Source organism: Nerophis lumbriciformis, linkage group LG11 (assembly GCF_033978685.3).
Source record: "Nerophis lumbriciformis linkage group LG11, RoL_Nlum_v2.1, whole genome shotgun sequence".
Classification (NCBI taxonomy): Eukaryota; Metazoa; Chordata; class Actinopteri; order Syngnathiformes; family Syngnathidae; genus Nerophis; species Nerophis lumbriciformis.
In genome coordinates this window covers 37,281,855-37,303,929 of record NC_084558.2, presented here as the reverse complement: position 1 = coordinate 37,303,929, position 22,075 = coordinate 37,281,855, and the positions used below count along the sequence as shown (strand labels likewise).

General features: G+C 39.3%; 1 protein-coding gene across 3 annotated transcripts in view; it reads left to right on the top strand.

Annotated features, from left to right (window-relative positions):
• The window catches only part of dnmbp (dynamin binding protein), a 92,084-nt gene that overhangs the window by 45,177 nt on the left and 24,832 nt on the right, over positions 1-22,075 (top strand). The window contains exon 1 of one of the 3 annotated variants that reach the window (XM_061966691.2): positions 1,316-3,160. The exons of the other annotated variants lie outside the window; for them this stretch is intronic. Within the exon in view, the coding sequence (XP_061822675.1) occupies positions 1,561-3,160 (1,600 nt within the window). The 5' untranslated portion in view covers positions 1,316-1,560. Of the gene's footprint in view, positions 1-1,315; positions 3,161-22,075 lie in introns of those variants that run through there. 3 annotated transcript variants of the gene reach the window in all.

Sequence of the window (22,075 nt, the reverse complement as noted above, 5' to 3'; positions counted from 1 at the left end):
TGATAATTAAAACAAAGTCTTACGCAAGCAGACGACATCTAAGGTAAATTTTGTTCCTTTGATACCCTGTGAAAAGTCCTCACGTTAAGTCTCAGCGCATCTTGAAAATGCAAAATGTTGGTTAGAACAGACCAAAATAAGCCTTTTAGAAGTTCCAGAATTATGAAATTTCAAGTTTTGCTGCTGCTAAGTAGACAGTAGCAGGACCCACAAAATAAACATTAAAAAAGAGACTTTAATAGCAGCTGTACGATTGTTTTGAAGTGTTTATTTTCATAATGTGACCTCTATCATATATAACTAGAGAGAGGCGATTGCATCATAGTCATTCTTGGATCAGAGCGATCGCCATTAACTGTATAACACTTCTTTTCTTGAGCAAGAGTGCAGCAGGTTGTCACTTTCCAGATTTTTCTAGTCTTTTTCTGTTGATTTATTTTATGAAATGTAACAGTTATCGTCTATAACTGGCATGTAGACGATGACCTTGGACACTTGATTAAAGTTCATTACTTTTGATGTAAATTAGGCTTTCAAGATCAAGAAACCGGTTGAAAAAATGCACACCATGAAACAAACCAGTGGCAGTTTCTTATTACTGCTCCGATTTTTTAAAATTGCAGGTTAATTGACACTGTTCTTGTCCCACTGGTGCGCCTCCAGTGTATCCTGTCTATTTGTGTGTGAGTCCTTTAAACCTGTTTCTGTAGTAGCTGCCTCTTTCATCTAGAGTTGCGTTAGAGAGCGCAAGGGGGGAGGCATGTATAATACCCTTGCTTTATGAATAGGCCTCAGTTTTTTTCTCACACTGAAAGTTTGAGGTCGCTTTTGAGAGTGAGGACAGTCTTCAACAATAGCTCATTGTGCACTCCTGTTTCTACTCTTTCAGGCTGCTGGTCTATAAAATCCCATTTCTCTAAATATAGTCCTCTTCTAGTTCCTTACTTTGAAATCAAGTTAAAACTGTCAAAATATCAATGTCTCTCTTAGTTGTAGTGTACAGCTAAATCTGGTCTTCGGAATAGTCAGAGCAGCATCAGCAGCAAAGCTACTACAACCAGGATTAGTGACCTGGTGACCTGGAAATTGCACAACAAAGAAAACAGGATGGAGTGAAGGATATAGAATTGTTTGAGGTAGTAAAAATATTGTGGAATTTGTCTCCATTTTCCATTTAATACTTTCCCCGCCAGGCAGTGTTTTCCTGCAAACAGTCTAGTAGCCAATTGTAACAAGGGGAGTGGCTAAGGGGCAAATCCTCCACCCATGTGACTGTGCTGAATCATTAACCCAAGGAGGCCCCTCCTTCGTTAACTCCACCTCTCTCCCTGCAACAATTCGCTGAGATGACAGCGGGGAGGGGATGATTCAGTTACACTGAGAGCTGGGAGGCGCCCGGGCAAGACAGTCCCGCTGAGGCCGTAGAGAGGAGACAAGAGAGACTACAAGTGGGAGACACTCACTCACAACATGCCTGACAGGTGGAGTCTCCCCCGGCGCTTTGTAATGGAATGCCGGAATTTAGAGAAAAGGAATAAGCCTCATTGAAGACACATCAGCATGAAGAGTCCGGTGGTTTACGGTAACCCTGTTATGTTTGCTCCTGTGGACTGGAATTATGCTCCTCAGGCCCCAGTGAAAAGGGGGAAGAGTGTGGAGGAGCTGGGGGACGCCGGATGGGCTAAGGAGAGGGAGAGGGTAGCTCATCTTCAACATTTACAGCAACTCCACCAGCTTCAGCAGCAACAGGTTGTATATCCCGGCTATGGCGTAATTCCTGTTCCTCCCGGCCTTCCACAGCAAGCCATGATGGCACCAATTCCAGGTTGCCCGATGCCAATTCATGCCGGGATGATACCTGTTCAGAGAGGTCCAGTGGCAGCTGTAGGGGGCGCCGTGCCACATCTGTGGCCTGTGCAGTGGAATCACCAAGGCCAGGCTGGACAGGGCGACCAAGCAAGCTGGGACTATGATGAAAAGCAAAAGAGGATTCAAGGACAGAATGTTTACTACCACCCAGGATCAGAGGATGGTCATTTAGATGTAAGGGTATCAGAATGGAAAGGCAAACATTGCTTCTACCAAGGCCCAGAGAATTGCGACCAGGACTATGTCCAACCAACACAAGAAAAGGATAACAGGAGTCAAGAACGCTATGGCACACTGGATAAGGACAGAAGAAGAGACAATAAGATCAGAGAACGTACCACTGACGATTACGACCGCAGGGGTCACAGGGAATATGAGGAGTATGATCATAAGTACGACAGAAGACAGCCCGGCCGCTACAACGACGACGAATATTATGAAGAACGGAGACATCGCAGTCATGACCTCAAAGAACGTGACCGGTACAACAGCGAATACGACGACTACTGCTATCAGGAGGACCGCCGAGAGGATCCACGTGATAGAGATCGTTATTATTCCCAAGACTATTATGACTCTAAAGAGGGTCATCGCTATAAGGAAAAAGACTATTACCAACATAGAGGAGAGGACGATCGATATAAGGAGCGTAAGTCCTACTATGAGAGTGACCGCAGAGAACATTATTACAAAGATAAGGAAGTTTATAATCGAAGAGGTGAAGAAAATTACAGCACTAGACGTAGAGAAAGGTATGACTCCGAATTGGACAAACGCAGTGGTTCTAAAGAGAGGGACCGCTATTACAGATACAAGGATGACGACTGGAGAGATGAACATCAAGACTACAAGAGGAGGGACGAACATAGAGCAAAGGAGCACTATGACCGCCGTGAACTCTCCAAGAACGAACGTGCGGAAACTGACCCTTACGAATCCAGAGACGAAGAACGTTCCCATCGCAGATCCAGAGACAGATATCGAGACTTGCGTTCAGTATCTGTCGATTATGTGGAGCACCCCAAAAAAGAGCGCAAGACGCACTGTGAGGAATGGGTCGAGCAGCAAAACCATAAACTGGCGCGTGGGCATTCTTTTGAGGATCCCGGCGTTTATCATCGCAGCGAAGAGCAGGAAAAAGGATACGAGTCAAGTACCGGTGCTGCTGGTCCAAAGCGTGGTCGTAAGCCTGTTTATGTGGGCTCCCTGGATCGCAACAGCTTTTACAGGAAGACGGCCCCCAGCTCGCTGCGAACGTCACCCTTCGCCACTAACAGGAAGCACAACCAAGGTAAACAGTGAGAGGATGTACTCTGTGTTGTTTCAAAAGAGTGAGCAATGTTCAACTCGTCTCGTAAATAACATCATACTTGTCCATCAGTTCATTTTAAATTTTAAGTTTTTGCAGCAGGTCCCTAAAAAACGCATAATGCTTCTGTCATATAAAGTATTTTCCCTGCTGTTTTCACAGTAGGTCTCTCAAAATAGAAGCATGCTCCTATCATATAGAGGATTTTTCACTAGCAATTTTGCTGTTCTTCCTTAGAACCACCAGAGCGCTCCTGTCATATAGAGAGGATCTTTGGACTTGTGTTTTTGTTGTAGTTCCTTCAAAACAGAAAATAGCTTTTACTGGAGATAACATACAGTAATGCATCTGTTTTAAATATGACTTGATGGCATTTGTGACTTTTAGCCATTTTGGGAAGGCTAAGCCTTGCGTTGACGTTGTGTACGAAGGGAATTCCCACCCACACTCCTTAACATTCTTAAACTATGTCACAATTCAATTGATTAACTATAAACTAATCAAAAGTAGCCTAAAGGAACATCACATGGTTATTTTTGCGCAACTTAACATAATCAAAAAGGAGTAGGAAGAAGCTAAGCTTGTATTTAGTCCTACCCCTTCTCCAGGTCTTACTAATAATTAATTCACACCATAACTTTTACATATTTGAATTACGTTCACAGCTGTGTGAAAGAAAGGATGGTATAAAAATGAATATTAATAAACAAATAAAGAGCAAGCACATTGAGACTATAGGAATTTGGACTTAATTCTACACTTCATAATTAATCCCTGGATATACATAACGTAATAACTTATTGGTGATAGCCAATGAATGTAATGTGTTATTGTTAAAAATTGGCATGTGTTACAATTATACAGTTGTTATTGTTGACTTCAAAGATGCATTGAGTCTTTGTGAGTTGTGTCTTTAATGTCCTTGTTTTTGAGATGATATCATTTTCAGTCTTTTTGTCCATTTCCTTGTTGTCTTTGACAACAAGGACTTTGGCTTGTTTCTGTACTCCGTTTTAACTTATGATGTAGATTTAACAGATGGCGCTCCAACATGATTAAACCCATCACAAAAGGGGAGATACAGTATACCTTAAATGGTCATTCACAGATCATTTCGGGTGGAGAAGTGAACTCCTTTATCTTATCACGTGAACTCCAATCAATGCTTTGGGGGCTTCAAATGCTGACTAGTCTTTTTCTATCTCAGGATGTCTTCATAACAGTGTGTGTGTGTTTTTGTGTGCATCGCACAGAAAGGTCAACTATTTCCTTTTCTGTCTATGAACCTGTAGAACTAGTTTTGTGTCTTCTTGGTTTTTGTTGTCATTGTCCCTCAAGCTGATTGCCATGTTGCTGGAGCAATCTTCACCCACAACTAGTCCGTTGAGTTTAGCATAAATCTCAAATTCCCTTTCTAATACTGGTAAGCAAAGTTTGAGTAATTGTAACAAGAGAGAGAAAGAGAGCCTTCCTCGGGCTTTATTGAGTTCACTGTGTCTGAGAAGAAGCAGGTGGCGCCCCCCAAGACCCCTCCCCCAGTCACCTAGACACACGTGCACGGCCGCACACACAGTCCATTGCGGCGTCTCTGGCCAACTCCTTTCATGAGTCCGGGTATTAATCCCTCGCGTCAGCATGGTGAGTGGATAGTGGGGGTCTGTCTGGTGCCAGGCACCGGCGAGCACTGTCCTGATTCCTTATACTGACCGGAGTGTGTGTGTGGGCTGGGGCCCATAGGGGCTTATTTAAGAAGTGACGCCATTTTTCAAAACACACATGCACGCATACGGCTTGTCATCCCTTAAGCTTGTTAGGGCGTTTCAGCTCTGTCAGGAGTTTGTGTTTGATTGCACGGCTAAAAACATTAGAGCGCCTCGTTACGATGCTTATTGGGTTTAAAGTGCCTTTTGCTGGCATTAAGCGGATAGCGGAGCTTTTCTTTTTTAATGCATTTTGACCTCCTGTCTGCAGTCATCCTGGGTTGAATAAAAGTACATGTTAGAGGTCACCACAGTTTGCAGAGCAATCTTTCACTATGTTTAAGTGCACAAATATAAACAGTGGGAAATTATATTTTAAAATGCATCGGAACACCCTTAATGGTACACACATGTAGGTAGGCCTGCACCGATATTTCAGTTAACAGTCAATTAACAGGCAATAAATGAAAATTAACCGGTGATAAATGAAAATGAACCGGCGATAAATGAAAATTAAGTCGGTAAGTTTTCCAGTATCGATAAATTGCCAAGTGCATGTTTCAAGAGCTTTTCGTCTTTGTATCATTGCGGAATGAAAAGAAGGGGTTTAATTCACCTAGCATCACACAGTGCAACTAGTTAGCATGCAGCAGCTAACATGGACAAAATGAGCATGCAGCAGCTAACATGGACAAAATGATCACAAAACCAAATGCCACCGCACCAAATGAGGGAATATTTTAGTTTAAACCTTTGGAAGAAGATGAGCCAATCGACAGCGAGGAGCCGGTTTACCAAATGTGCATGAATAATACAGCAACCCTGCACGCCCACTAGAAACACAACTACTCGAGAGTCCACACTCACTTTGCGTTTGGTGAACAAGCCAGGTCAGTGCAAACAAAACAGTGCAAAATAGTGCGCGCTCATAGGAAGTGTGGTTCAATAAATTGCCAAAGACATGCTGCCATTTAATATTGTTCTAAAGCTAGCATTTATACAAGTGTTGCAAACGTTTGACAGACATTTGTCATGTTGTCATGTATGTCGTGTGTGTGTGTGTGTGTGTATATATATATATATATATATAATGTATATATGTATATATGTGTATATATATATATACATATATATATATATATATATATATATATATATATATATATATATATATATATATATATATATATATATATATATATATATATATATACATATATATATATGTGTATGTATATATATGTGCATGTATATATATATATATATATATATAATGTATATATGTGTGTGTATATATATATATATGTGTGTATATATATATATATGTATATATATATATATGTGTGTGTATATATGTATATACATATATATATATATATATATATATATATATACATACACATATACATATATATACATACACATATATATATATACACTTATATACACACATATATATATACATACACATATATATATACACTTATATACACACATATATATATATATATATATATATATATATATATATATATATATATATATATATATATATATATATATATATATATATATATATATATATATATGTGTGTGTGTATGTACAGGCCAAAAGTTTGGACACACCTTGTCCTCATTCAATTCGTTTTCTTTATTTTCATGACTATTTACATTGTAGATTGTCACTGAAGGCATCAAAACTATGAATGAACACATGTGGAGTTATGTACTTAACAAAAAAGGTGAAATAACTGAAAGCATGTTTTATATTTTAGTTTCTTCAAAATAGCCACCCTTTGCTCTGGTTACTGCTTTGCACACTCTTGGCATTCTCTCGATGAGCTTCAAGCACGCCTGTGGAGTGAAAACCATTTCAGGTGACTACCTCCTGAAGCTCATCAAGAGAATGCCAAGAGTGTGCGAAAAAGTCATAAGAGCAAAGGGTGGCTTTTTTGAAGAAGCTAGAATATAAAACATGTCTTCAGTTATTTCACCTGTTCTTGTTCTTTTCTTGTACTCCATAATTCCACATGTGTTCATTCATAGTTTTGATGCTTTCAGTGACAATCTACAATGTAAATAGTCATGAAAATAAAGAAAACACATTGAATGAGAAGTTGTGTTCAAACTTTTGGCCTGTACTGTATATGAATGAATAAAGTCAATTCCATAAGATACACTTCGATACTTTTGCAGCCTGGTTTAAGGTGGCATTTTGTAGACACCACAGGTCAGTCAGGCAACTTTTTGCTATGCTTCTAAGGAGTACCATAATCCAAAAAGCCAAAGCAAACATTATTTATACACACATTCAAATATAAGAGCTGTAAAAAGCTGTTATCAATATGACCAGCTGGCTTCTACCGGCAATTTTTAGCTAGAGCAGCGACACGAGCTGAAATTACCCAAATTGCCTCCGTAGAGTTTCAGAGGCCCACAGCATTTAGAACTACAGTAATGCACGTAAACTGGGATGATACAGAGAAGTGTAGGAAAATTATAGCAGGAATCCGACTGATTTGTGTATGTAAAAATGTGTGGCTGGCATGAACTGTTTATTTGGAATGTATGGTACTGTTTCAGTTCAAGGTTCAGGTTTGATTTATTGACTTGATACATAGCATGGTGCTGGTCAGCACATCTCGCGAGCTACCAACAGCATTGGTATTTTCACACTGGATGACACAAAATTGTGCAAATCACCATGTTTTGTTGCAACTGCTTTTCACTATTCTTACATTTTAACTCAGAGACTAGTGTGCGTGTTCAGCCGATAAATGGATATCAGGTTTTTTTTTGTACAACACTACTAGCTCCCTGTTGTTTTCATTGTGGCCCCGGGTTTGTTGTTGCATGATTTAGCAGCATATGCTGTGTTGTCCTCTCTAATCCTTGAACAGTCACCGCCACTGGTGGTGGGCTGCACGGAGGTGGTGGGGGTTGATTTAAGACAGCCAATTTTCTGACAATGTTTCACGTGTTGGTGTTGCTCTAAGGTTTTTATCAACCAAATTGAGTCTTGTCAGTCCAAAGTCCGCATGAGTCATAGCGCATTTCTCAATGCAGTTTCGATTCACAAACTGGCAATATGATTTGAAGTATGTTATTATTTTGCGCAGCTTAGCTTTTGGTTTTGGTTTTCTAGCCTCACCCTGATGTCGATTTAAAATCTTAAAATCTGCCTCAGGCTATAGTGTATTAACCCCTTTATATCTCAAGTGGGGCTTGCCCAGCTGCTCGGTCACTAGTAAATAAGATAACATGAAATAAAGCCACTGGCGACTGCAGCTGTGATTGGCTCCAGCAACCCCGAGACCTTTAGAGAGACAAGCAGTAGAAAATGGTTGGATTGATGGCACTTCAAACTGTCATCATTTGTAGCAATTAGGTTCAAGATCTGAACTGTCATGTGCAAAACATTTTTTGCCATTTATCATCACCCATCAGTTTAGTATCTGTCTCTGATCACCAAAAGTGCAGAAATGACAGTGAGATTGGTAATGGAGTGGGGCAGTTTTCGCCCACTACAAGTAGGTAGGAACAGGTACTGACCCATTGGGCACTTCAGCGTGTCATAATCATCATTTCTACCAAATACGATCAAGATCTAAATTTGTGGAGCCGAGTTATTAATGTTTCGTGTTTTAGTGGCGAATCATCGGAGTAATATTTGGCACCATACCATGCCCACATTTAATGGCTTAGGCAAAATTTGTTAGTAATTTATCAACACCTCTATATGTAGTATGTGTAATTTTGACTCACACAACATACAATAATTATAGTAACATTGCTTTTTATAGTAACATTGCTTTTTAGTCTGTAACAGAAATTAAACTTAAAAAAAAAAAAAATCTTTAAACTATTTTTTGACCATCTAGAACCATGTGATACTTAAAACATTAATTAAATAAACTGATTAAATACTAATACATTCTAAATGATTGGCAACATTACCTCAGAACACACTATATAAAAAACTATAACCTACAAAACAAAAATTAATAAAAGTATTTGTACTGATTTTAATTTTAATCAAGTTAGGATTAATGGCTACAATGAGCATGTTTTGTAGTGCACAGCTTTTCGAAGCGGAGTTTGAAGTATGATACTGCATTATACCGATAAAGCATGTTCCTCAGCATGTGCTCCCTGTGTACTGGGTTGTTGCAGATTTGAATAATAGATTTGTCTTTATTTTAGCTTAGCTCCGCCGCAAACTTTGAAACCCCCCGGTATAGAATAATACAATTATTCGATGTTGGGTTAAAGTCCTTGTATTTCATCAAAAATTTACATGACAACAGATTTGTCAAAGCAGTTCTCAGGTTGTACAGAAATAGTACTTTCCCATTCAAGCAGTAGCTTCTATAGTATTACAAATCACCCGGTAGATACTCAAAAGACGAGCCTTCTGTAGACCCACTCCTCATATGCAAAACTGACGGCCTCCCCAAACAACCGTTTGTAAAAGATCTGAAGCGAAATTAGTGAATTATTCCTGAGTGAAGACAAGCACCTCAGTTAATTAGTTTGCAGTCGCATAGTCTCATGAGGAAAAAACGCTGCAGCAGCTGCTTTTGTTTGCCAGCGATGGCACATTGAGGTGACCTGTGATTCTGCCACAAGCTGGAATGTGACCCTCTAACATTTGACCCTGAAGAGATAAGCAGCATATGGAATGTCACCGAATGAGCCCACCACTTTGTCCAAGTTCGTTAGACCACAGACTACTAGTTCTAATGAGTGCATGAAAAGTTGCTGACCCCTAACCCTTCTTTTTAAACACACAACTAATTGTGGTGTAACGGTAGATGTATTCACAATCTAATTTTTCGGTGCAAAACAGTTTGAAAATCCTGTTTTGGAATATTTGGCATTCACAAGCCTTCCTTGTGAAATACATCAACGGACAAAAACAAATGGATAGGACCTAAGATTGTCCTAAGATTGAGAGTTTGAATCGCCGCCATATGGCATCTCTGTGTGGAGTATTCTGCAATTCGGTTGTTTTTAATGTGCGATGACAATAAAAGTCTCTGCTGTAAAAAGAAATCTGCACAATTTACGCTAAAATACCGGCAGCTGTGGTTGCCAGGAATTTACCGTAAAAAATACAGTCACAATGTATTCGACATTTGCGGTATGTCGAATCTGTAAATTTTACAATTGATAACTGTAAATTACTATGAAAAAAACTGATATATTGTTAATCTTTTTACAAAAATCCCTATAGAATTTACGGTTAAATACTGCCAGCTGTGGTTTCCCGGAATTTACCGTAAAACAAAATGGGGCCAATTTTAGTGTTTCCAATCAGACTACCCCCAGGTGCATGTCTTTGGAGGCGGGAGGAGAACCAGAGTACCTGGAGAGAACCCGAGTACCTGGAGAGAACCCACACAGTCACAGGGAGAACATGAAAACTCCACACAGAAAGACCCCTAGCCCGGTAATCGAACCCAGGACCTCCTCACTGTTAGGCACGAACGTTAACCACTGTGTCACTGAGCGGCCCTCTCGCCAATACTACTATCTACAAAATGCCTGTGTTTCCGAGACATGTGAGCAGTACTTGAGGTCTTTAACTTACAAATATTTGTACAACCTTTCACTGGACAACTCACAACATGGCCTTCCGCAACATGTTCCTTCAAGTGAGTTATTTCAAATGAGCCTTAAATGCTCCGTATCTGTTAAATAGCTGCTTGCAACCAGTTTCAACCCCTTAAACAATTAAGGTATGCTGTAAATGTAAATGTACCATCTGCAAAATCTTTAATTTAGACATAATACCGTAAATTTGCATGCTTGTGACACTTCAGTATTTGCAAATGCATTGTACAAATTTTCATTATTTTCACAGTAAAGTCATGCATTTTCAACGTATTATAACCATAGTCATTTAGGTTATCTACTGTTTCTTAGTTTGCAGGAATCCACTGCATTTACTACTGTGATAAACTACTTTAGATTTTAGGGTGTTTTACTGTTGCTCTTTGATAATTGCTTGCCATAGTTTTAACAGTCATTTTTGAACAATGTGTAAAAAAAAGTTTGCATGTTCTCCATGTAAGTGTGTGGCTTTTTTCTGCGGACTCCAGCATCCTCACACCAAAAACATTCAAGTTCGGCTAATTGGAGACTCTAAATTGTCCATAAATGTGATTGGTTGGCGACCAGCCTAGGGTTTACCCCACCTTTCATCTAAAAGCAACAGGGATATAGACTTTATTGTACCTGTAATTCTTACTTTATTTATTGTTTTGACAGTTGTCAGTTTTTTCATAAATCATGAAAGGGCCCATAACGTTCGCTTTTCCCTTCAACAACAACAACACTACTACTCATGGCAGACTTGATGAGTGAAAACAAACTACTTTGGGACAAATGATGATCCAGAACCTTATATTTTTAAGCCTGAATATAAGGAGAAGGAGCTACAGGTTTTAGAAGCTGTGTGCTAAACAGATCCAGCGAGAGTGAAACCTTAAAGTATCATGCAAATTAGGAACATAGTAAAACAATCACTTACTGTACAATGTCTGCTCTCACTAGGATCCTGACTGCTGGAATGTTTATATCTTCCTGTTTAGATGAGTAATCATAATACTCACACGGGTTAAAAAAAAAAGGTGCAGCGAACAACCACCTTTCGTGTTATTCTCGCCATCTCCAAGTATAAGTTGGATGTCAAAATTGACCAACTTCTTGGTTCATGGCAACAACGTTCTGCTATACAAGTGAGAGGCATGATTTATAATCTCGAACTGAATTAACTTATAGTTTGTTAATATTTAAATCACAAGAAGTACTAAATTGAGTATTGTTTTTGGAAGGTTTTTTAGAGTGCTTTATGGGCAGAATAGTGTATTCCCATTAGCTGCATTGTAAGCCACCTCTTATTTGCTGTATTTTACGTATCAGAATGCATGACAAAAGAAAGACATATGGGTGACAAAAATATGCAATTAAGTGATGAAAATGATATTTCTACATGCCTGTATCCATACTGTCTATGCAAGGAAATAGGCTTCAGCTCTGAAGATGACATCATACAAAAAGGGGGCCTCATATTGAGCCTGGCGGTGTAAGGGGGCGTTCCAAATAGTTATCTACTGATTAATCAAAAACTAATTGATATCATGGGAAATGACTGCCACATTTTCAGGAGCAAAAATTTGGTCATCCCAACGCTATGGGTCCTTTAAAGCTGTTTACACAAAATCCAAAGGGATTAATGTTCCCCCGCTGTGTACCCAAAATGGACCAATTCGTGATTACGGCATATTGTGACACCTATCCAGCCATTTTCTACCGCTTGTCCCTTTTGGGGTTGCGGGGGGAGGGCTGGCGCGTATCCAAGCTGCACTCAGGCGGAAGGCGGGGTACACCCACCCTGGACAAGTCCCCACCTCATCACAGGGCCAACACAGATAGACAGACAACATTCACACACTAGGTCCAATTTAATCTTGCCACTCAGTTTATCCCCAGGTGCATGTCTTTGCTAATGTCTGCACTGCATGCGGTGACTGTGTTTATTTTGTGCGTTAGTAGCGTCACATATTCCTTTCATTCGAAGATGGATAACAAGTCAGAACTCGCAGACATTTGCTCAAGTTTCCATCAAGCTTCTATCATGTAACTTCATGCCCCAATCTGAAAAGCGTTGTGATTGTTGGAAGAAAAAGCTGCTACCTTCGTGCTCTCCAAAAAAACTTGGCTCCACAGGAGAAGAGGGGGTGGGGCCCCCTTTCTGTTGTGGTTGCCGGGGCGACAGCCCATTCTCCTGTGAACTTCAGAGCCCAAGCGCTGGCCGATTAACGCTGACCCTGAGTTTGACTTTTGATTCACAGTTGTTGGCCCGACTTTTTTTTCTAAAAACAGCAAAAACAAATAGTGGTGTGTTTTTTAAATAAACTCTGCGTCTTCCTGACCCCTGACCCTTTTTTGACATGTAGAATTGTGCAAGGGTATAGCTTCATGTTCATAATCCCAAATTCAATGTATCACTGGTGCATTTATGGTTAGACTAGCATAAGTGGACCACAGTCTGGTATCTGTTAAAAACACAAAACGGAGACATGGAAGACCTGGACTGGATTAGATCCACTGCACACTGTTTAATTTAGTTTAGCATACACATTACTAAACTATTGAGTAAATTCAGCTTTTAAATACTCTTATAGCATGCTTTGTTTTTGAACAAACATCACAGAAAAAAGTTGTAAATTATTCCAGCTCCAGCTTTTATGGTCCGCCACAGTGGTCGTCGTCCAGTCTGGTGTGTGCGCTTGTGTGTGTAATCATGGTGGGTTCCCATCCTTTCTCATGGTAATTGGAGCGCAGGAATGGGACGAGCAGTCGAGAGCCGAACTTCATGTTGACAATGGACTATCTTAGATTGGCTGCTGCTGTTTGAACCGTGGCGTACGAAAGAGAGGAGGAGGAGGGGTTGTTTGCAACAGGTGGGTGAAGCCTGATCATCATCATCTCCTTACTACTTCTACTTCTGCTTACTTTACTTGCACAGAAAATTGTGTTGATTTTGAATTCTTACCTTGCACACACTAAAATATGTCCTTTGTGGTTTTCCTTCTGTCAAGTGGATGTTGAGGAATTAGTGCCTGAATTGAGGGATTGTTGTTTGCAACAGGTGGGTGAAGCCTGCTCGTCATCATCTCCTTACTACTTCTACTTCTGCTTGCTTGACTTGAACAGAAAGTTGTGTTGATTTTGAAATCTTAGCTTGCACATACTCAAATCTGTCCTGTGTGGGTTCCCTTTCTGTCAAGGGGATGTTGAGGAAGTAGTGCCTGAATTAGTTTTAATGAAACATGATGAAGCGTGGTGCTTGAAGACCATGTTGGTAGGAACCTGGTTCTAACTTCTAATCGTCTGTCTACTTGTTGACCACATTAGAAACAGTTCTCAGTAGAATACAGTTCTTTATACAAATAGTCTGACTTGCAATGGATCTCTATCCTGAGAGAGCAAAGCCTGTAGGCCCAATGTGCACAGGTGAATAGCTTCGTTTAAGAGTGTCCAAAGTGCAGCCCAGGGGCCATTTGCAGCCCGCAGCTTGTTTTTTATTGGCCCTCAACACATTCTATTGACAAATATATACCAGATTAGATCATTACACAAAAATAATTGGAACCGGATCAAATACCCCCCAAAAATGTAACCTATAAAATGTGCATCTTACTGTAAGTGGAACCTCGATTCACGATCTTAATTGGTTCTTGAACATGGTTCATATACCGAAGAGTTAGTTTAATGAAGTAGCGTTTCCCATAAGAATCAATGCGAACATAAATAATTGGTTCTAGCCCTATATTAGTCAAAAAAACTGCACACTTTGATGACAATAATGTTTATAAATATTAGGGGTAATGGCTCAACAATCTTTTTTATCAAAAAAAACAATGTTACAGTAAGCTTAAATGTCAACACACACATGTCTTGTTTGTGCGCTTTAAAACCCCCCAAAAAAGACAATTAAAATAATTTTACCTTGTATCTGGGAATATTTGTGGCATTGTTGAACACCGTTGGAGTTTCTGAGCGATAAAAGAGCAGTGGCTTCACGTAGCCACCGCTAGCGTTAGCACAAACTCAGTGTGAGGCGATCCTTCGTTGGCCTGTGTCCCGGTACTGCCTACTTCTTCGCTTTAATGTCAGTTAAGTTGTGGTGTCATCACAATTACAGACTTGCCGCGAGACAAAGCCCCTTTCGCTGATAAAATCCTCAAACTGAAGGGGTCGCATGCTGGAGGCTAATTATCTAAAATGCTAGCTCAAAGCGGTTGCCTCGAAACCCGAAGCTATATAGCGAGACTGTGAGAGTTTGGACACATGAAAGAGTTTCTGATCCCGCAAAGCAATCTCTAAGACAGACACCAACACAGCTCTGACCGGCGCAATGTACGACAATTTTGTAAATAAACACGTCAATGTACCGCATTTTTCGGAGTATAAGTCGCACCGGAGTATAAGGCTCACCTGCCGAAAATGCATAATAAAGAAGGAAAAAAACATATATAAGTCGCACTGGAGTATAAGTCGCATTTTTGGGGGAAATGTATTTGATAAAACCCAACACCAAGAATAGACATTTGAAAGGCAATTTAAAATACATAAAGAATAGTGAACAACAGGCTGAATAAGTGTACGTTATATGACGCATAAATAACCAACTGAGAACGTGCCTGGTATTTTAACGTAACATATGGTAAGAGTCATTCAAATAACTATAACATATAGAACATGCTATACGTTTACCAAACAATCTGTCACTCCTAATCGCTAAATCCCAGGAAATCTTATACGTCTAGTCTCTTACGTGAATGAGCTAAATATTATTATTTGATATTTTACGGTAATGTGTTAATAATTTCTCACATAAGTCGCTCCTGAGTATAAGTCGCACCCCCGGCCAAACTATGAAAAAAACTGCGACTTATAGTCCGAAAAATAAGGTAAACATTATTAAATCGAAGAGTGCGTCCTGTTATGATGAGGTTTTCAATTGTGCTAAAGGTTTTAGTGGATTAAGAATAATTAGGAAAAAATAATAGTAAGAAGTGGCCTTGTGGTTAGAGTGTCCGCCCTGAGATTGTTAGGTTGTGAGTTCAAACCCCGGCCGAGTCATACCAAAGACTATACAAATGGGACCCATTACCTCCCTGCTTGGCACTCAGCATCAAGGGTTGGAATTGGGGGTTAAATCCCAAAAATGATTCCCGGGTGCGGCCACTGCTGCTGCCCACTGCTCCCCTCACCTCCCAGGGTGTAAACAAGGGGATGGGTCAAATGCAGAGGACAAATTTCACCACACCTAGTGTGTGTGTGACAATCATTGGTACTTTAACTAAATTGAGTAAACCCTTGTTAATTGGTTTTAGCTATCGTAAACTAATTTTGTGAAGTAGGAATTAATTCAATATTTAATAAAAACACTTCTTAATACAGTTTTTACATCATGAGAGACCTCTTGTCACCTTTACACTCGTTTAATCCAATAGAATAATGCTGCATGAGGCTAAAACAACCAGTGGCTACAATATTGAACAGCGTGCGCTTATTGGTTTGGTCTCATTTAGTGGCCAATACATACTACTGTTGCCTTGATATTTTCAGTTTATTTATCCATTTTCTTGCCTGAAAATGCTTAATTTAGGCCATATACTTAACAAAATAATCTAAAAACTAAGAAGTGAAACCTCAAACTTGGAAGCGCGCTGTGACAAGGAACAACTGTATCTCAAGGAGGTTAAATTAGGTATTACACTAATATCCTCCGTTACTTATGAAAAAATAAATATGTAGATGTTTTTTTTAGGTAGTTCAGCATATATTGATTGACCTACATGTTATTGGTTTTACTATCTTTAATGTACAAAATGTATCAAAGTGGCCCCAACATCCTTAAATGTTGCTGTATGAAAAAGTTTGGACACCCCTGGTTTAGTTGCTCTGACAGCAATGTGTTTATACAAGTTAAGTGGAATAACCTTTGTAATGAGGAAATACCTCGTGTCTTGTATTCATGTCAGCCTTTGTGCGAGCTGGCGATTAGAGCGCTAGCTGCTTCTCCAGGAAATGACCAGAGTCACAGTGAGGTTATCAAAGTGCGGTAATCAATCACGGTTTTCAGATAATTACATTTTGAAATGGGAATACTTACCATTGGGAATTTTACCACGGTTTATCATTGGTCATATCGTGATTGTTTCTGTGACGGGGCTCAACACTCAAATCGAACGTCCAATCGAAAATAATTTTAAATTACATTTAATTAGTGTTTGCCTCGTAACATGCCTTTTTTTTAAAAAGAAAAACTAACTTTTAGATAAGGGATATTGTATAAAAAAAAATAATTAAATGTACTAGTCACAACTGTAGTTTTATAAGTAATGTAATAATAATGTACAGCATTTACCTTGGAGAGCAGACTTTTACAGTATCTCCTTCCTGCTGCTTCGCCGTCAAACACACCATCAGCATTTTTTCCATGTTTTCCTGGATAAAAATGTCTGTCCGTTTGATATTTTACCGTTTATGGCTGACATTAGACTCATTTTAAGTCTAAGTCTATTCTACTTCAATATAGGGCAGACTAACAGTGAAATGCTAACAGTGAAATGCTCTAATTTCTTGGTCATGTTTTTGATTACTTATTTTTCTAATTCAATGACTATCATTCGTTTCTTTTTTCTCAGCCCTGACCTTTACACTAATTTTCTTCAATTCCATGGTTGGAAAACAAAGTTATGTCAAACTTTCGCCGTACGTTAATTACTAATGCTTGTGAGTAAATCTAGATGTTTTGGGCCAACTAATGGAAGGGATGTTTGTACCTCAAGTTTTTGCCTGAAACTGGACTTTTTTTTGGAATTTTGCCTTTCGGCCCGCCAAAGCCTTTCATTTGGCCCACCAAACATCACCCAAATAGAATTGATGAAACAATTAAAACGAGAGTTGCTCATGTATGCAGTACTACCGCCATCCCGCAGAGGGCAACAGCAAGGCATATGTGTCACAGTGAAGCAGCAGTGGGGTGAGTAGAAGGAGACTAGTCATTCAGCCCTGGAAAAAAAATCTAAATAAATTGCAGAAATGTGACTTTTATCAGCGACTGAACAACAAATTATGAATGTTCTACCCCGAGTACGGTAAGTGCTAGAGTTATTGTTTTCTGGAGGACCTTTTAAGCGGCGGACAAGCAGCAACGGTGGTAGAAATCCCTGCGTCTAAGCTTCATCACTAAACTAGGTCAAACATTTGTAAGTAGATATAATTGGTGTATAAAGATATTTAGTTTGTTTTGTATTGAAATTGTTCACCTAGTGATGTCGTTTGTATTCGTGGTCTGTTGTTTTTTGTCAGAGTAACGATCAAACCTCGTTTGATAAAAGTAGTATTAAATTTGACCAGTAGAGGGCGACAACGCTAATAGTGATGAGTCACATACAATGTTTGTTGTGTGAATGTTATCTAATTTCTATACTGTATCTGTAAACATTTGTAGTTTATCGTGTAAATATATTTACACTAAACCTTCTATTTTATTTATGTAAAATACACAATGGACATTATTTATGTAAAGTACACAGTGGACGTTATACTTCTGTAATGTGTATTTTATGTTTATATTTTCAGTCTTACAAACCTGAATGAAGGAATAAGTGGAAAGAGAAAAAATAAGGGAGGAAGATTATTAAAAAGAAGGAACATCAATAACTTTTTCTTCATGCTGTTAACTAGCTGCACACGCTAGAAACGATTAGCGAGGGCAGAATAATGAAGTTATTGACAATGCAGTGTGAAAGCCGATGTGTTTACTTTGCAATTAAGTAAACGCACTCTCAAAGAAGAAATATAACCCGCGGAAGCACTTTCTAAAGATATATCCACATTTCGATGGCCCCTGAGCCTTTGGGCTCTTAAAAACTGCGGCCCTCTTCATTATGTAGTTCAATAGCCCTGACCTGTGTAATACAAAATTGTGTAAACGCTAGAAAGAGGTGGCTAACAATGTAGTGAATGGGAGTCATCAATTCTCTCTATGCATATTGACCAAATGTTAGCGGCATTGTTATTGTAAAAGCTAGCGTAGAGGGACTACATTTTGTAACACGGCGCCTTTATCATAGAGGTAGCTACTGAAGCTAATGACATAGTGAGCTGCAGCATCGCCTCTCAGTTGGTAAAAGTATGTGCTAGATTATAAATCTTATAAACATCCCATCAGAAATGCCAGTGAGAGTGGACATTGTACACCAAGTCAATGTTTGCTTGTTTAGCACTTAGCAATACTGTAACATGATGCTTAATGTTTCTCTAAAGCTGGATCTGCTTATCATCCAGATTCTAAAACTTGCAGCTCATCCTCCTTATATTCAGGCTCAAAAATACAATATTTTGGATCATCATTTGTCCCAAAGTAGTCGCCGTTGGCTTTCATAAAGTCTGCCATGATTAGTGGTAGTTTGTTTTGTTGATGACATTAGCGATTGTTGTGATGCGCTCTGTGAAACTAATGCGCCACCAAAATGATTCGGGAATGCTTAAAGTACCAGTAGAGTGGGAAAAACAAGTTGACTTTATATGCTTAATTGTGTTTCATTGTATTCATTAAACCATATCCAATTGTATTTACAATCCGCAAAGTATGTGAAAATACTGTTTGAACATCACAAATTTTAGTCAGCCGTTTTGAATATTCCGCTCCGAACGTCTTCGGTAATTTCCTTAGATTGACGTTACTGGAGTAACACTTCTGCACTCTAACCATATTATGAGATCAGTCATACAGGAAATACGCAAAAATGTGCTGTTTGCATCCTTCACAATCCTTATACAAGACATAAACACTTTTACTTTTTTTATGCATTCCAAGTCGTAAATAAATAGATATATAAAAAGTCAGCTAACAATGTAGTCAATGGGGCTCTCTCTTTCATCCATTAAACCCTCTAAATAACCATCCAAACCCTGCCAACAACACTCTATACACATATCGTGACCTGAATATTAACCAAATATTAGCGATGTTGTTATTATAGATGCTAATGCAGACAAACTGTTTTTAGCAGCAGATTGATAGCACACAGCGAAGTAGCCCTTTGCTGCTGTACTGTGAGCTGGCCGCGATGTCCTGCTGCGCCCGCATCGTTGTGTCTCGGCTCGTAAAAGCTATTCTAGATTATAAATCATCCCTCTCATCTGGATATTAGAAGGATTTAGCCATGAATATAGAAGTTGTTCATCTGTGACATCCAATTTATACCCGGGGATGGAGACCGTGTCTGCAGGGAGACTTTTCCTTGTCAACCCTTTGTGTGCGTCATGATTAATGCTTTATATAAACAGGAAGATATGGACATCCTATCAGTCGTCATCGCAGTGAGAGCAGACATTGTACAGTAAGCTATCGTTTTGTTATGTTTGTAGTTTGTATCTTTTGTTCAGTATTTAGAAATACTGCTACATGATGCAAAGTGTTTCGCTAAAGCTGGATCAGAGCTCCTTAAACCTGTAGCTCACCCTCCTTACATTCAGGATCAAAAATATAAAGTTTGGGATTACAATTTTTCCCAAAGTAATCATTGGCTCTCACAAAGTCTGCATGATTTGCATTGATGTTGGCGATGAAGGGATCTGTGGTTCCTACCGCTACGTCATATACCTACTCAGTGGCCTAGTGCAGTGTTTTTCAACCACTGTGCCGCGGTGTGCCGTGAGATACAGTCTGGTGTGCCGTGGGAGATCATCTAATTTCACCTATTTGGGTTAAAAATATTTTTTGCAAACAAGTAATTATAATCTGCAAATGATGTGTTGTTGTTGAGTGTCGGTGCTGTCTAGAGCTGAGTAACCGTGTAATACTCTTCCATATCAATAGGTGGCAGCAGGTAGCTAATTGCTTTATAGATGTGGGAAACAGCGGGAGGCAGTGTGCAGGTAAAAAGGTGTCTAATGCTTAAACGGAAAATAAACAAAAGGTGAGTGCCCCTGAGAAAAGGCATTGAAGCTTAGGGAAGGCTATGCAGAGCGAAAATAAAAATGAACTGGCTACAAAGTAAACAAAAACAGAATGCTGGACGACAGCAAAGACTTACTGTGGAGCAAAGACAAAGTACATCCGAACATGACATGACAATCAACAATGTCCCCACAAAGAAGGATAAAAACAACTGAAATATTCTTGATTTCTAAAACAAAGTAGATGCGGGAAATCTCGCTCAAAGGAAGACATGAAACTGCTACAGGAAAATACCAAAAAAAAAGAGAAAAAGCCACCAAAATAGGAGCACAAGACAAGAAGTAAAACACTACACAGGAAAACAGCAAACAAGTCCAAATAAGTCAGGGTGTGATGTGCCAGGTGGTGACAGTACACCTACTTTTAGACAAGAGCTATAGTGATGCATGCTTGGTTATGCTTTAAAGTCATATCCAACAATTGTGACAATGACTTTTTACTGTCAACTGAGTTTCGTTTTTGAATGATTTCTGCTGGTGGTGTGCCTCCGCATTTTTTCAACGCAAAAAATGTGCCTTGGCTCAAAAAAGGTTGAAAAACACTGGCCTAGTGGTTAGAGTGTCCGCCCTGAGATCGGTAGGTCGTGAGTTCAAACCCCGGCCGAGTCATACCAAAGACTATAAAAATGGGACCCATTACCTCCCTGCTTGGCACTCAGCATCAAGTGTTGGAAGTGGGGGTTAAATCACCAAAAATGATTCCTGGGCGCGGCCACCGCTGCTGCTCACTGCTCCCCTCACCTCCCAGGGGGTGATTAAGGGTGATGGGTCAAATGCAGAGAATAATTTCGCCACACCTAGTGTGTGTGTGTGTGTGTGTGTGACAATCATTGGTACTTTAACTTTAATATGTACTGTACTGTGCAATCTACTAATAAAAGTTTCAATCAATCAATCAAAGATATATATTATAATAGCTTCAATATAGAGGCAACATGTTTTTCCACTCTACTAATACTTTAAAAAGACCAAATTACGGTAAATACTACATGGTATTATGAATGTGCCTGTTACATTACATAAACATACAGCATGTATATGAAACGTTTATGGACGTTTATGGATGATCAAATCCTCATTACCTGCATTGTTAGCCACCTCTTGCTAACGTTTATTTATGGTTTAGAATGCATAAAAAAACCGTGTGCTTGTCTCATAAAGATTGTGCATCATAGACAAAATTCCCAAAAAAGTGCAGTTCTTCTTTAAAGCACAACAATTAGCCAAGAGACACCTTATCTTAAAACATTGTACAGGTAATTGTTAGGTCCTAAGTCGCTATTTAGGTTTTAGGTCATAGTTGTGATCTATAAGAAGTCAGTTTGTGTATTTTTGGGCCGTGTCCTACTTTTACTGTAAATGAATAGATTGTGTAAATGCAAATGTGTGCGTCCGGCCTTTTAGGTTCCACTTGGTAGAACAAATAAAAGTGGTACTTGATGTAAAGTGGGTCAAAACACGCTCAGGCGCTTTGACATGTTGGCCGCGGTGCAGTTTTAAACACGTGAAGTGGAGCGCGTGATGCGGCCATCAAACGTGGGAACTGGTTTGGTGCGGGGATCAATTCCAATTAAAGCCTTTTGTTTTCCCACTCTTTTGTGCTGTGTTGTCCAACTTATACATTAGTTTCTCATGAGTGGGACGA